The following is a 16,465-nucleotide window of genomic DNA, read 5'->3' as shown; positions in this document are numbered from 1 at the left end:
AGCAAATAGGACCAACATAATCTGGACCAATCTATGTAAATGCGGCATTAAACGTCAATTGCGTTGGGTGATCAACAGGAAGTGACCCTATCCTGAAATGCCCCTAATACACTCGGAATTGACCCGATAACAACAGTGAGTCCAAACAAATGCCCTAAAATTAACAAGAAGTGTCTTAGATGGAAGAAGCTACAAAAATAGCATTTTTTAGTATAGCATGCAATTCCCATCTCATCTCATCTCATTTTCTGAACCGCTTTATCCTCATTAGGGTCGTGGGGGGTGCTAGAGCCCATCCCAGTTGACTTCGGGCCAGAGGCGGGGGACACCCTGAATTGGTGGCCAGCCGACCACTTGGCACAAGGAGACAAACCCACGCAGAACATGCAAACTCCACATAGATGGACCGACCCGGATTTGAACCCAGGTCCCCCACCATTAGGTCGACGCGCTAACCACTAGGTCAACAAAACAAAATAAAATAAAATATTGTATACTACAAGTTTGCATCTTGTATTTCATGAAAATGACATAATAAAGCTAGACTCAAGAGTGATGAAACAAGCGTGTAAAGAGAAGAGAGAAAGAAGGGGGCTGAGGGAGAATGAGATGAGGTGAATACACTGTTTGTTTGCCCATCGCTGTTCTCTTCAACTCAGCTCAGTTCCTCTCACAAGGACCCCCGACGTCGTCATATCGGAGTGCTCGCCCGCGACAGGCCTCATTATGCAGGGACTCGGGAAGGCAGAGCGCGCCGACCAAGGCCGAGACATGGACCTGACGTCGCAGAGGTCCACCATGCCAGTTGGCGGTCCCCTGCAGGTCAGTGCGCCGGGGTTTTACCGTCGAGCCGCGATATGTCCGGCCTACGTGAGAGCGGCTCGCAGGAGGCCTGGCGCAGCCTGACGCGACCTATTTTGAGACCAAAGCCGCGTTGGCGACATCCATCAAATATCAATTAGGGCCCAGGTGTCACGTGCTTACATAGCGACGGGTCAAAGAGAGTCACGGGGGGTCAGATTTTGTCTTTTGTCAGGCGCTGCCTTTCAAATCTTGGATCATTTTGCATTAATTTATACTTGATCTATCTTTACATGTTTGGATGAGTTAGCTATAAAACAGACATCATTTAGCTAAATTAGGTGACTTGAGTCACGTAACTTAACCTTACAGACTTAGTTAGTTGGCTAAAACGCAATGTCAATAAAAGTCCACATGTTGATTTTTTGGGACTAACATTCCAATTTCTTTATTAAATTAACAGTCCAACTTTTAGACTGACAGGTCGCCACTGGTCCAAAATAATGCAAAAACAATGTAACCAGAAAAATGGCAAATCCTATTTTTCATATTAAAGCGAAGTTGGCGAAGACATGTTATGCCAATACCGACCGGATTTTTAAACTGGTCTAAAAATAATATAAAAAAATAATGTAACCAGTAAATGACAAACCCTATTTTTTCTATTAAAATAAGGTGTTTTGGTACCTCCTCAAAAAAATGTATTTTCAGAAGTGTTACACATTTTCTTACTAACATTAGTTTAAAAAAAGTAGTCCCACATGCAGACATGTTTGCCTAGTGGTTTGATTTACAGCAGCCGAAAAGTAGCACGGTACCAAAAACGCACGCTGGATTGGATCCGATCTTGAGACCAAATGCACAAGTAGCCAAATCGGAGTATCGGATCGGGTAATTAGCTTAAGTAGTTTGAAGCGTGAACGTCTGTTATGTAGTATTTCAATGCAATATTGATCTTCTGGACACACTTTCTCCCTCATGTCAATCAAGGTCCATATCAGCATTGCTCCCATCATGCAACAGACCTATCAGTTACTGGTATATTTAGCCACATAGCGAACAAAGTGCTGTTGCTCAACAGCTCAATGTGGAAGCGTATGTGTATGTGTGAGTGGGTCAGAGAGAAATGTGACCAATGTGAGAGGAAAGAGAGCAGTCCACTCAATTCCTAAACCAATTCCTCCCTTTTTTTGTGGTCTTGGAACAAATCTCGATACACCCTAACATTAATGAACCCGGTTTGTTTCCGTGACTCCTAATGTGATGTTTATGGTCTCCACATACCAGTGGGGAGATGACATTAACAGTAAGTCACTGGTCGTGTCATTTCATCTAGCAGCTGGATGACATATGTAGTTGTCGCTTGTGAATTGAGAAGATCCATCACCTCACCTTCCATTTACCGTGTTTTTCAAACTAGGAGCACCTGAGTATAAGTCGCACCAGCCAAAGAATACACAATGAAGTGAAATGTCTGTTACCATGACAGGTTTTCACACAACTATAGCCTAAAAATACAAGATGAGAGGCTGTCGGTAGTCAGAGAGAAAATAAAAAAAAAACATAAGTCGCAGCCAGACTATGAAAAAAGTGCCACTCATAGTCCGTAAAATACGGTAGTTGCTATGAATGCTAGTGCTGTTCATTCATCTTACTCTTATTATTGCTTCTTTGTGTCATGTGTCATACGTGGTAGTGTACCTAAAATGGTAAAGTATATATCACAAGGTAGTGAGGAAATATTAGGATCACACACACTCACACATATACACACACCATTTCCAAAATGATTTGGTCACGGCAAATTGAAGGAATTCTTCTAATTTGTTTGCTCTTTTCATGACGGCGCATGTGTGTGATGAATCTATTTCCAAGGTGCAAGGACTTTGCACCTCTCGCTCACTTTCTACGAATAGCACCGCAACACCGGGGCGTTATGCGGCGACACAGAATTAGTCAGGCTTAGAACTTAGGCGAGCATGGCTCCCATCTTTTTGCATCGTGTGTGTGTGCGTGTGCCACAACCGTCACATTCTGAGTGGATGTGCGAGGAACCAGTAAGTGGAGATGTGTCCAGTAGCTAGATAAAGTCCCCTGAGCGTGGTGAAGTTCTCACGTGGTTCAGGGTGCGGTTCTTATGTAATAGCAGGCTTTTATGGGGACCTGTCATTTATAAAATGCGATATAACTGTCGTTATGGCAACGGCGCGTATGTATTTAACTCACTTCCTATCTGTTCGATGGACAAAGATACAAGATTGGTGCGCAAAGTTTGTTTCCCTAGTATAAATATAACCATATACAGTGGTACCTTGACATACGAGTGCCCCGACATACGAGCAATTTGAGATATGAGTAAAATTTCGAATATTTATCTTGAGATACAAGACAAATTATATAACAGACAGTGCGAATGGCGGATCGATCGCTTATACGAGAGGAGTATATCCTACTTCGCGTTGGCAAGTGGTCGTGCGTTATCCTATTGTGAGGACATTTGTGTGCATCATTTTGGGAATATTTTGAAGGAAATACAAAAGCAAACAACAATAGGTTGCATCTGAAAGTCAGGATGGAGGCGGGGCAAATAGAGCCAACCCGGGAGAAGAAAGGTATCAAAATTTAAAACAAAATTAGAATTAAGTTTAGTGTAAGGTCAGATTAAACTTATTTTTTAGTGTGTCTGCATCGTAATCCAAGTTCATTTAAATTTGTTTATGTTATGTTACGAGCGCGTTGCCGTGCCATTTATCAAATGTGACAAAACACCGCTGTCTGGACTTCACTCATTCGCTTCCACTGACATTGATAGACGTCGATTTTTTGGGGTCATCAAAAAGATGTCCAAGTATTTTGACAGGGTGGGAAGGCAGGATTCCTTCACAAACAATGACTTGAACAGACGTTAACAGGTTAATCATAATAACAATAATAATAATAATAATGTGATGTGGCAGTTTAACCAGACACGCAATGTTAACAATGAACACCAAATCCGTGCGTTGACATTTTGGAAACTTCCTCCTTCTCGGCAGGAGCAAATAGTCCATAAATTTCCAAACGTTCCCTTCTCGTTTCTTCCCACTCTTGTGGAATCGTAAATCTGAATTTGCTCATTGGGATTTCACCGCGTGCCCAATAAATTGTCCAGCGAGTCTTGGGTTCGCTTTAAAGCTCCAAATAGTAGTATTTACTTTTGGTGCTTTGCCTTCCTATTGGCTTTTTTTCTGCTTCATCCTTCTTGCTAGTGTTTTCTTTTCATTTCTGGAGGGGAAATGACAGCGGATTCATGTTGAAGCTCAAAACACTTAATGAGAAAGGCTGGCTTTCCTTGTAGTAGAGGTGTTCCAGATCCAATCGTGTGATCGGAAATCGGGCCTGATAACGTTATTTTTATGGGATCTAAAACAGGTAGATCACAAAAAAAAACTAATAAAGTGCTTTTAATTTTTTTACTTTACGGTAATCACAGGTCACTTCCGGTAAATGTGGGATAATTCCCTGCTGATTTGGGGGCACTTTCTAGAATGCTTCTTGTTCGTTTGTCGGTTCCTGCTGATTTGGGGGCTTTTCCAAGTGACTTCCTGTGGGTTTTGGGCATTTCAAGGTCCCCCATGAACCCATTGAAGGTGCCGTTTTGACAGCAGGGGGCCAATGAACCAATGTGATTGCCGATAAGAAATTGAGCAAATTGCAGTTGATCACACGACTCGCAAACATCTGGCTTTGTTGGAGAAAAAAATGAAAGCATTTCAATTCTGTACCTAGAGTTTGAACGAGCTACAAAGAACCACCCTACGGGCCAGATTGGACCCCCCGCCGGCCCACTTCTAGCCCTCTGGCCGCACAATCGACACCCCTGATATAGGTGGATGTAAAGATATGCCGTCTTTCAACTTAATCTCATATGGATTTGGGACTGTGAACGCACTCAAGAGCAGTTCCAAAAGACATTTTCCAAGTTATTAGTTCCCATGAGCCCCCTTCCGCAAACATATACTACACGTAACGTATTTAGAAGCCCCCCCAGGGACGGGTCAGCTAGCGTCAGTGGTTCAAAACGAGCCTTGTCTGCTCCAGCTAAAACAAACAAAGCACACAGACTCATACGGACTAACATCAAGAGGTGATGTATTTAGCGCGATGTATGTACTACAGTATTTGGCCAAACTGCACGTCATTCCCGGAATCCGAGTCGAAACGGGTTGAAAACTGAGCACACCGGCGCGTTTATTGGAGCCAAAAGCCAGCGGGCTCCCAAGTGGTGCTGACAAGTCTGGACTACATCATGTGCTTTGCGATTGATTCAACGTGCGCACAAGGATGATCTAATTGCGTTCGGGGACATTTCAACCCTGTGATCGCCGATCACATCAATGGAGTCTAACGATGACCTTAAAGGGCCGGGGGCTCATTAGAAATTTCGACGGGACTAGGGAATCAACGAGAAGGTTATTAGCAAAAAATGTTTGGGGTAAATCAGTTGTGTGGCACAAAATAGGGTTGAAAGTGAGTGTTTAAATATTTGATTCTCATAAATAAAAAGTAGTACTGTGTGATGAATTGAGCCCTCTTGATTGCAATTTTCTTTGTTTCACTTGACTAAATATAAATACATCATACCTGTCAACCTCTGCCGATAACTGCCCTTATAAATGATTATGATTCCCCTTACAAACCCCCAAAAAACCTTACAAACACCGTACGACTCGTACGGTGTTTGTAAGGTTTTTTGGGGGTTTGTAAGGGGAATCATAATCATTTATAAGGGCAGTTATCGGCAGAGGTTGACAGGTATGAATACATAGACAGTATAATACGTACTGTACAGTAATCCCTCGAATATTGCGGTCAATGTAGACAGGACATAATCAAAAAAGTAGGCTCACCCCTATTATAACTACCTTTTTTTTTCAGTGCTTAGTCCTAGTAGCAAGCATGGCTACCGCTTCCGTTTCAGCGTGGATGTTCACATTTTTATGAACTTTGAAAAACAATTAAAAAAAAAAAGATTAATAGCAGAAAAAAACGCGAATAAGTGAAGTTGTAATAATCGAGGGAAGACTGTAGATGTATTTTTTGGAATATACTATATATACTATATTAGTTCTATTTTAATTTATATAATCCAACAATTATTGATTGGGATTTTCTTCATTTGGATATGATTGCTGCACAATTTCTCTTTGTTCTGCAATGTTTCATTAATGGAAATATAAATATAGAGTATAGTACTAGTTATTTTGATATATTCGTATACATTTTTTTCATTTTTTGGATTATTTTTTTTCTAACCTTGTCTTTGACAGTTATAGACATCAACACTATTTCTATTACAAACACTGGCATTCATTGATCATATTTCACTGCCATTGACGGCAACAGACGTCCAATCTCATTTGACCAGGGGAGGGGGGGTTGGCGGCAATCATTCGATCTTAGACAATCGCCGTCGATGGTAGCCAATGAATTAATACTTAAAGTAAACACATTTAAAAATCTCGATCTTTTTATTAGCCTGATTTCCAATCTGGGACATCTTTACTAATTAATCTTACTTGATAGTGACATTCACCTCACCGTTCGAATTCTAATCATGACTTTTTTTGTGTGCGTTAGTTCAAGGAGAGAAAGGAAGTCTGCACTACTGGATGCCGCGGAAAATGAGAGTCATTAAAAGGCAGGAAGTTTGATGTCGCGAATGGCACGCACTTTTTCTCGTGTGCGTGGTAAAATCGACACGAGAGAGAAAGTGACGCATAAACTGGGGCACTGATTCCTTTCCGAGAAACCTGTTCAAAACACCACTCCTTCACCTTTAGGGCATAAAGGTGCATCTAGTGTTATGCTAATTAGGAGGCATGCAGGTACATATATATTTAGTAATGGAGGAATTGGGTTTGCCTCCTTGTTGTAGTCATTTTCTAAAGTCTTGTTTGCTTTGGATACATCCTTTATCATGGGATCAAAATGTTCCTGCAATTAGATACGATTCTTGTTTTTAGAGTAGCACGTGCACTTAAATTGGGGGAAATTACAGTTAGTTACCACCCCGAAAATTACCACCATAGTGTTCAGACTATAAGTTGCACTAGCCAAAGAATGTACAGTGAAAGAGAAAAGTTATATACTAAGTCGCACCAGCCTAAGAATAATACAATGAAAGGGGAAAAAAAAGTAAAAATCACACTGGAGCATAAGTTATACAACGTTATACATTTGAGCAATAGTAAAATAGGAACCAACAGAAAAAATAAGCACCTGTTAATGTATTATATGAAGTTTTTGGATGACTATAGCCTAAAAAACAACATTGTGGCATTCTTTTTAAAAAAGAGAAGTCGCAGGGCAAGCCAAACTATGAAAAAAAAGTGTGATTTATATTCCGCAAATTACGCAACATTGAACAATACAATGAAATCTATTGGAAGTGATTGACACTATTACCAAAAAAAAGAACTATTTCCGTAGCAGCTACCTAAAAACACCCTGACCTCCTTTTTATGATGACCAAAGCATGACAGTTAAGCCTCTTAAGTTCAAAGTATACGTGTGGGTTTCACAAGAATTCTCCTTACACAATTTCTACTTCAATACGAGCGAGCCACCCTCTCTATCACAACTCCATTTGCCAAATTGTGCTTGCCTGTTGAATTTTCCAAGTTTATGAGCAGCCCAAAGAAGCATGAGGAATTCCAGCTATTGCACTGACAAAAGGCGTGCTCAGAATCCACGCATCTGCTCTTCAAACATGCCTCGGCCATAGTAAAAACTTCCAGCAAACACTCAACAATGACAAGTATATTTTTACAGCGCTGCAAATCATGCCGCAGGGGACGTGGGCCTTTCTGTTCAACATGCCGTTGTGGAGAGAACATGTGTAGCTCCTCTGATAAGCGGCCTGTGTAATTTGCTGTGGTGTACACCCGTGGATGCAATAAAAATATGTTAAATTTAACTGCATTTAATGGAAAACGGATGTGTAGGATTGCAATAATAAATGTAAAGTGAATCTATTAAAGTGCATCCTCAAAGTGTAAAACTCTACAATGAAGGGAATGTGAACAGCTACAAAAAATGTATGTCGAAGCATGTTTATAAAGTGCAAGATAAAATATGAAATTGACAATTACCGGAATAAATAAGTACGCTGCGGAGTTCCACAAGGGTCCATTTTCCGACCCCTATTATTTACCATCTATCGTCTTTTCGACTCCAATACCACTTGTTATGTGTCATTCCATCATTCGAGCCAGGTGTCAATCAATCGCTCTTTAAACCACCTTCCAATCAATAGATGGCGTGCATGCTTGTCATTTTGTACATACAACTCATCACTTCTCTTCAAGGCCACGCATTTTTCTTGTATGCATTTCCTTTGTTGTCATGACACAAAGTACTATGTCGGACAAACGGGCATGGATGGATGCATCTTGGCCCCGCCCACTTGGCCCACACCTGCACACACATATGCGGCGCACATGTAGACGGGCAGGCGTAACCATCGCCGCAATCGCAGCCAGGAGTTGACGTCACCAGGTTACGCAACGCACTCGATGTTCTGACAGTGGAGGAAAAGCAGGAGTTGGCTGTCATGACACACACACACACACACACACACACACCAAAATCCACTGCCATTCCTGTTGCTTAAAAAGCAGCGATGCGTGACTTTTTCAGATCAAATAATGATAAAAAATATGTTTCCAGCTGATGGGAGTACTGGGCAGTAATAGTAGTGCGGATACCCACATGAAATACCCACACATCCTCAAAGTGGATCTGAATGGAATTCCACGCATGTAAAGCTACCCGTCAACGCGGGTCACCTAAAAAAGAACATAGTACGGGAAGCAATTATGGCTTCCTTCCAAATTTGTGCAACAATAGCGGTCAGCACGCTTTGTACGGCAAGTCAAGTGTTGTATTAGAAGGCCACACCTTGGCAAAAGTTTCAGTAGCCCCAATGTAATTATCTTTACATCCTTGAGCCTATTTTAGCAATTGAATTCAAATTTGTCGCATCCGTTTCAAAAAGGTCGGCGACCTTTGCCCCTGCGCCAATATAACAGTAAACGGCTCCTTCTAAGTGTGTTCATCCCAGCAAGACAACCACAAAACACAGCTTTAAGAAGATATACAGACGCTCCCCTACTTACAAACATTCAACTTACGAACAACGGTACATACGAACATGTCTGCAAATTGCGTTTAAGTCGAAAAATTTTCGTAAAACCAATTTTGTATTTTTTTCCGAGTCGTGCTTCTTTCCGCCGCTAATACCGACACCTGGCGCTGTGAGGGCTCAGCTCACCCAGCATCTACCTTCTTCGTTGCAATGCGGAAGTGCGTGAACGTATCTCCAGTGGGCAAAGAACCTTTTTCATTTGTATCATTAAATATCTCGTGCATCCATGACTGAATATGGTTGGTAAAAAGCGAAAGGCTTGTATTGAGGGAGTTGCAAGGAAGAGGCAAGCCATTTCATTTGAAACGAGTGGCAATAATAACGAAGCTTGATGCGCGTGAGAGTGGTGTGCGTTGCACGGGCATACAACTTGAATCGTTCGACCGTCAGTACCATTTATAAACAGAAAGATCGAGCAGCAGGACCCAAATATTGAACGTTGCACAAAGTTTGCAAATCAATTGAATGATGCCATACAGTGCTACCACATCATTTATGATGAAAAAAAGAAGAAAACTGTGCAATCGTCGTTAGATCGCTTCTTTCGGCCAGTTTCTAATACATAAATCTCTCTCTCTCTCTATACAGTACTGTACATATTCTCTCCATTTTATTAAATGTTTTTTTCAGTACAAACCAAAGCGTGTTACTTATACAAGCCTTAAACATACAAATGCACTTATATAAACCTTCAATATACTTATATACGCCTTAAACATAAATTATAATACAAAATATAGCACTGAATCAACTTACAAACAAATTCAACTTATGAACAATCGCTCGGAACCTAACTCGTTCGTAAGTAGGGCAGCGTCTGTACTTCAATGGTGGCCTTTTTCTACAAGAAGCGCATTCCAAGCATCACAAGTAAAGTGTAGGCCTCCAAGCATTAATTAGACAGCAGGGTGACCTTTGACCCTTGAGGCACGGAGCAAGGGGGTCTCGTGTCAAGCGTGGACTTGAAAGCAGTCCGGTGCCAAAATCGTACTGAAGCGTGTGACGGAAGGATAAAGAATCAAGAGTTACTCGAGAAAAAGTAGCGCTCCACTCCTTGCTGGAGATCACTGACTATTGGGTATGAAAGCGACCAATAGGGTCGCAGGGGAGGATCACTTCCAGTGCGGGAAGGGGGGCCTCCAATGTGGTCTTATGTATATGTTTAGAAACGTGTGTTGCAATTTAAAGTGTAAAAGCTGGCACATATCGCCTCCAGCGTCCTTGCGCAAGTCGTGTTGTTTTTAACACGCGTGCGCAGTCAGCATTGGCAATGAGGGAGCTTGTTATTCAGACTAGTGTTTACAGGTCTGCTTTTTAGGGATGTGCGGGTTTTACGAGGACAGGGGATTTCTAGGAAGAATTCCGTGCGTAAACACACGCGGTGGGCTCGCTGGTTAAGATATTTTCCACACGGTGCCTTCTCAGCTGCTTGAGTGACAAAATATCTGCAAACACTAAACGGGAGATCAAATGACGGACAGCCGCCGATGAATATTTATAGGTGGAAGATCTTGCTGAAAAATGTTTTTCATTTAGGATATCCACTTGGACTAGGACAAAGATCATCGACGTAATATGTTACGTTTGAAGGTGATAGCAGGTATTCGTGTTTCACCGCCATTACAGAATATATCTAGACTTTCTAAGGAATATTTTGTGCAAAAGTGTGAAAGTCAGGGTGTTGACCCTGGGTAGCACCTGGCAGGGTTGTAAATAATCCTCTGTGAAACCCACAGTACCCGGTAGGCCAAACTTAAGGGTAAAATAATAAATCCAGGAAACCATTTGATGACATCAGGATGAAGTCGCATTGGGTTGGGAGATTTTACTTTGATTAAGTGAACGCACATGTCAGTGTAGCCTTTTCGTAGCCGTCGCTGGACATTCCTGAGTTTTCGTTGCGTGTCTTTTGTGTTGGGGGATCGTCCCAGGCCGATGTTAATGGAGTGAGACGGTGAGACTCCTGAGGGACCAGATGATGGACCTGGGCCAGTGCCTATGTATGCGTTCTGTATGTACTTGCAGCACTCTCTGCTTTTCATTGGCGTTTTCTCATTTTTTTTAATCGAGTAACTATGGCTAAAAGGGCTTAGTAGGCAAACTACATGTGCTGGTCAGATGGGACTCGTAATTCTAGGAATTGCTGGATTCCTTCTTGGCTATTTTCCTGCTTTTCTGGGCTCGTAAGGGGAATGAAAATAAGGCTTCTGCATTTGATTTGTGACAGGCCAAAGACAACAGATTTCCTAGAAAATACTACAGATCCGCCCTGTCTAGGAGGAAATGTGTCAGCTGTACTTGGCTACAAAAGGGAAGTAAGCGTGATAGTGAATTAGAAATCATCAGCGCTTACTGAAAACTCAAGTGGTTGAAAAATGAGACACTTTTCCTCCATTAAAACAGTTGCTTTTCAATGTTGCGCCTGGCATATTCAATAGCTGTAAATAGTCACGTGCATTTGTTCGCGCCATTGTTTATTATGTTTTGGTTCATTAATTGTCGGGGTGTGCAGCTGTAACTTAGCACTAAATCACAGAGTCAAATAAAAAAAAGTGCCTATTTTGACAACAGTCATACCGTGAAGAAGTCAAATATGTCTCAGGTGGGTTTTAACTTTACATGCCATTTACTCTATAAGCTGTCTTCATGGTATTTCTATTTGCTCGCATGATGACAGAGATCCTGAGTAAAATGATCTGTTCGTGCACAGAATATTTTGTCGTACGGCCAAAAATGTTCAGTACTCGCCGACAAACTATCAAGAATGAAAATGGCCTCCGTCGGTCATTGTTTTGTGTGGTTATGTAATTATATGTCATGCTTTTCTTGAAAGTCATGGCACATTCTGTTCCTCGCCTCTTTTTTTCCTGACTTACATATAAAATATACACATTCAAAATACAGTTCTTAGGTTGTTGTTTTTTTAAACTTACTCGTGATGACTATGACCACATTTACTGTACAGAAATGACCAAAGTAAACATATTTTTTTCAAAATGAGTAATCATGACTCAGTAAGACATTCAATATATCATTCGGTCTATATTTCTTAATATTTGCAAAAAACATGGGAAAAAAAGAATAAAATGTCTGTCTTTGCCTTGATAAATGCAGCCCTCTTCTGGTTGAGTTCTTGTACTATATATTCATAATTGCCCCTCCTAACCTAACATTAATCTATACTGCCCTCTTACGGTCGCTATATAGACATCCCCGCCCCTCCAAAGTATCTTCAGCGACCTTGTACTTACCACTCAACAGGTCAGGTTACATTTGGTGACTCACAGTCTTGATTCCTTTATTTAGTTTGCCACTATCTTTTTGTCATTTTAGGTCGGTCCGTCGACAAACCTGAACATGAATCTTTACGCCACCAAGAAGACGGCGGCGGAGGGCATGCTGGACGTTGCTCTCTTCCTGGCCAACATAACACACATGAAGACTGTCATTGAGCAGGGGGCGGGATACAGGTAAAGATGAAAGAAGCCCCCCCTCGTAAAGTAGCTTTTGAGGAAACACCAGTGCTTACCTTTTCAGATACTACGCCGCCGTGCTGACTCTCATCTCCTTCTCGCTGGTTCTTCAGATCGTCGCCGGCATCCTGATCATTATCATTGGTGAGAAAAGGTCTATTATGACAAGTTATCCCCCCACCCCCAACATATTAACATACTAAAACACTGACACTTTTTCACACGGGGCGCATTGTAAGCAAAGAGGAACTGAGATGAAGTGAAGGCGATTGCATTTAGAGATCTTTGCATCTTGCTGTAGCTCGGCGAGACCTCAACGACGAGGCCAACCACAAGCGCTTGGACAGCCTCAACAACAGCCTCACCGTCGTCATCTTCCTCGTCTCCGTTACCAACGTCTTCATCTCCGTCTTTGGGATGGAGCGCACCGGCCTCTTTGCCAGGATGCACTTTTAACCCGGGATGCACGTTTGGAAGCCAAATCTAATGCACTAATCGGTATTAATGCTACGGTCTCATTGATTTGACGATGACCAATAGACCGATTGTGTGTGTGTGTGTGTGTATGTGTCCAGCTCGAGTCGAGCTGACCATGCTCCCCACATACCAGCGGCTCTTAAACCACCTGAACAATCTGACCACGGGCATCGTCTTCCTCACCCTGCTCGTCAACATCGTCAAGTCCGCTTTTGGCACGCAGCGCAGTTGCCTACTGCGTTGGATGTTTCAGCGTTTTTGTACTATTAACGCGTGTTTTTAAAAAAACAACAACAAAACGGGCTCTCATGAACAATCTTAAATAGTCCAATGTGATTAATTGAGCTCTCATTGTTATTTTATTGCAATCTTTGTTTCATTAATGTACATTTATTCATTCATTTTCCGTGCTGCGTATCCTCACAAGGGTTGCAGGGGGTGCTGGAGCCGATTTCAGATGCACCAGGTGGAGGACACCGTAAATCGGTGCCCAGCCAATCGCGGGGCACGAGGAGACAAAGGAGAACCAATCATAGCTGGAGCAATTTAGGGGGTTAGCCAGCTAGCCTAGCATGCATGTTTTTGGGATGAGGGAGGAAAGTGGAGTACCCGGAGAAAACCCACTCAAGCCCGGGAAGAACATGCAAACTCCACACCCCGGGAACCGTGAGGCCGAGGCGCAAACGGCTAACCACTGCTTTTTAAAAATGCTAGGGCTCCGTCCGGTAGATAGCACCAGAGGGCGCCGCGGCACGGAAATTAGAGGAAGAAACCCACGTTGATGAAAAAAGCCAACGATTCAGTAGGAGGGCATATCCATCCGAGGCCTCCTACTTAATCTAACCCGTTATCGTCGGTTACGACTGCAACTCAATAACACACGGAAGGCATGAATGTGTGCCCGTGTGTGTGCGTTGCAGCACGCAGGGACCTGAACGTGGTGTCCAATCAGAGACGGCTAGACTACCTGAACAACATAGCGACCGGCGTCATCGCCATCACCGCCGCGATCAACTTCTTCATCAGCTTCTTCGGGTCCAAGAGGACGGGCTTCTTCCGCTGGCTACTCGCTCGGCTGCATTTCTGAACCAAAATGCAAAAAAAAGAGACTTAACCACTTCATGTATAATATAATAATATAATAATATGTGTACTCATGATAACACATGCTCATTTCTTCAGCCAGCGCTTTCTCGTAATGAATTTAGAGTATACTACTAATTTCCCACAAATGTGTTCTCTTTGGGCCAATGTGTTTTTCAGGCTGTCAATAAACGGATAAAACAGAGGCGTGCTTTCTGCTGTTTTTTTTTTGTGCGTGTGTCACAGGGCGCCGGAATGTAACGACTTCCGGCCTTCAAAAGCGCCTGGACTACTTGAACAATGTCACCACCGTCATCGTGTTCATCACCACGGTGCTCAACTTATTCATCAGTACCTTCGGCATGCAGCGCACCGGACACTTCCCGTGGCTGATGATGCGTATTCACTGACATTCTCCCTTCTCAGCAACAGAAAAATAATTTACTAACATGAGCCATCAGTCTGAGATTGGTCAAGTACTCAGGCGCTTAAAATAACCTAAAGTTGTCTGACATTTCTAAACAGAACAATTCATAATCCGTTTTTTTTGGAGTTCCCCAAAGTAGGCCAACGGCAATACAGTGCAGAGGGGAGCTCCAAGTGCAAATCTTTCAGTGCGTGGCGAACTTTAGCCAGGAGACTATATATACTGCAGCTGCCTGGCTGACTGGCGCCCAGGGAACTGGGACACTGTGTGTGTTTGTCTCGACAGTATGTGTGAGTGTTTACAGCGGGTGTCAAAGTTGAAAAGATTTATTGGTGTGGTGTGGAGATTATTGGGAAAGAAATGAGCTCGCTAAAAAAGTCAGCGTTTGCATTAAGTGTAGTTTTGGGGAAGCACAAATACAAAAAGTGGTATAATTCTTAAGTGTAGCTCACTTTTTCTACTTACAGTTGTGGTCAAAAGTTTACATACACTTGTGAAGAACATAATGTCATGGCTCTCGAGACTCTGATTTTTCTCTGATAGAGTGATTGGAACAGATACTTCTTTGTCACAAAAAACATTCATGAAGTTTGCTTCTTTTATGACTTTATTATGGGTGAACAGAAAAATGTGATCAAATCTGCTGGGTCAAAAATATACATACAGCAGCGCTAATATTTGGTAACATGTCCCTTGGCCATTTTCACTTCAATTAGGCGCTTTTGGTAGCCATCCACAAGACTTGTTTCTTCAGCATTGTCCACAAGTTCTCAATGGGGTTTAAGTCAGGACTTTGGGAAGGCCATTCGAAAACCTTAATTCTAGCCTAATTTAGCCATTCCATGACCACTTTTGATGTGTGTTTGGGGTCATTGTCCTGTTGGAACACCCAACTGCGCCCAAGACTCAATCTTCGGGCTGATGACTTTAGGTTATTAATCCCATTTACTCTCTGTAAAGCACCACTTCCATTGGCAGAGAAAAACAGCCCCACAGCATAATACTACCACCACCGTGCTTGACGGTAGGCATGGTGTACTTGGGGTTAAAGGCCTCACCTTTTATCCTCCAAACATATTGCTGGGCATTGTGGCCAAACCGCTCGATTTTTGTTCCGTCTGACCACAGAACTTTCCTCCAGAAGGTCTTATCTTTGTCCATGTGATCAGCAGCAAACTTCAGTCGAGCCTTAAGGTGCCGCTTTTGGAGAAAGGGCTTCCTTCTCGCACGGCAGCCTCTCAGTCCATGGAGATGCAAAACACGCTTCACTTTGGACACTGACACCTGTGTTCCAGCAGCTTCTAATTCTTGGCAGATCTGCTTTTTGGTGATTCTCGGTTTAATCTTCACCCTCCTGACCAATTTTCTCTCAGCAGCAGATGATAGCTTGCGTTTTCTTCCTGATTGTGGCAGTGACAAAACAGTGCCATGCACTTTATACTTAAAAAACAATTGTTTGCACTGTAGCTCTTGGGACCTGTAGCTGCTTTGAAATGGCTCCAAGTAACTTTCCTGACTTGTTCAAGTCAAGGATTCACTTTTTCAGATCCATGCTGAGCTCCTTTGACTTTCTCATTGTAGCATTTGTGGGCATTTGCATCCAATGAGCCCTATTTAAATGGCCTCAGAGAAGTCACCAGCTGTAGTCACTCATGATCACTCACAAGAAGTTAAGAGGCCATGCTATGAAGCTCATTTCACTGACACAACTTTCTAAGTCACCAAAAAAGCTAATTCGTGTTGCTGTATGTATATTTTTGACCCATCAGATTTGATCACTTTTTCTGTTAACCCATAATAAAGTCATAAAAGAACCAAACTTCATGAATGTTTTTTGTGACAAAGAAGTATCTGTTCCAACAACTCTATCAGAGAAAAATCAGAGTTGTAGAAATAACTGGAAACTCAAGAGAGTCAGGACATTATGTTCCTCACAAGTGTATGTAAACTTTTGACCATAACTGTACATTTAACTTTTAATGCAATTATTATTAATACCACTTGGTCAAACTAGCC

The 16,465-nt window shown here is 42.3% G+C and overlaps 1 protein-coding gene across 9 annotated transcripts; it reads left to right on the top strand.

Annotated features, from left to right (window-relative positions):
* The first annotated feature begins 646 nt into the window (after positions 1 to 646).
* LOC144069140 (ninjurin-2-like) lies at positions 647 to 15,531 on the top strand. Of its 9 annotated transcripts, none has more exons than XM_077594272.1 (5): positions 658 to 822; positions 12,323 to 12,459; positions 12,527 to 12,606; positions 12,764 to 12,960; positions 13,038 to 13,279. In XM_077594272.1, exons 1-4 carry the CDS (start codon positions 727 to 729, stop codon positions 12,916 to 12,918), a joined length of 468 nt encoding a protein of 155 aa, XP_077450398.1. In that variant the 5' UTR covers positions 658 to 726; the 3' UTR covers positions 12,919 to 12,960; positions 13,038 to 13,279. The 9 variants fall into 9 exon arrangements, with proteins under 9 accessions (XP_077450397.1, XP_077450395.1, XP_077450396.1 ...); XM_077594273.1 differs by lacking the exons at positions 658 to 822; positions 12,764 to 12,960 and adding exons at positions 10,996 to 11,591; positions 12,197 to 12,250; XM_077594271.1 differs by lacking the exons at positions 12,764 to 12,960; positions 13,038 to 13,279 and adding an exon at positions 14,269 to 15,531 and having other exon boundaries at positions 647 to 822.
* The last annotated feature ends 934 nt before the right edge of the window (positions 15,532 to 16,465 follow it).

This window comes from Stigmatopora argus, chromosome 23 (assembly GCF_051989625.1).
Source record: "Stigmatopora argus isolate UIUO_Sarg chromosome 23, RoL_Sarg_1.0, whole genome shotgun sequence".
Taxonomy (NCBI): Eukaryota; Metazoa; Chordata; class Actinopteri; order Syngnathiformes; family Syngnathidae; genus Stigmatopora; species Stigmatopora argus.
The sequence above is the reverse complement of the archived record's forward strand: the minus strand, read 5'-3'. Positions and strand labels throughout refer to the sequence as shown.

Coding starts and splice junctions, on each gene's coding strand:
- LOC144069140 (XM_077594269.1), top strand. CDS start 727: ATGCAGGGACTCGGGAAGGCAGAGCGCGCCGACCAAGGCCGAGACATG. Junction 12,460..12,526: donor GAGCAGGGGGCGGGATACAG/GTAAAGATGAAA, acceptor TTACCTTTTCAG/ATACTACGCCGCCGTGCTGA. Junction 12,607..13,037: donor CATCCTGATCATTATCATTG/GTGAGAAAAGGT, acceptor GTATGTGTCCAG/CTCGAGTCGAGCTGACCATG.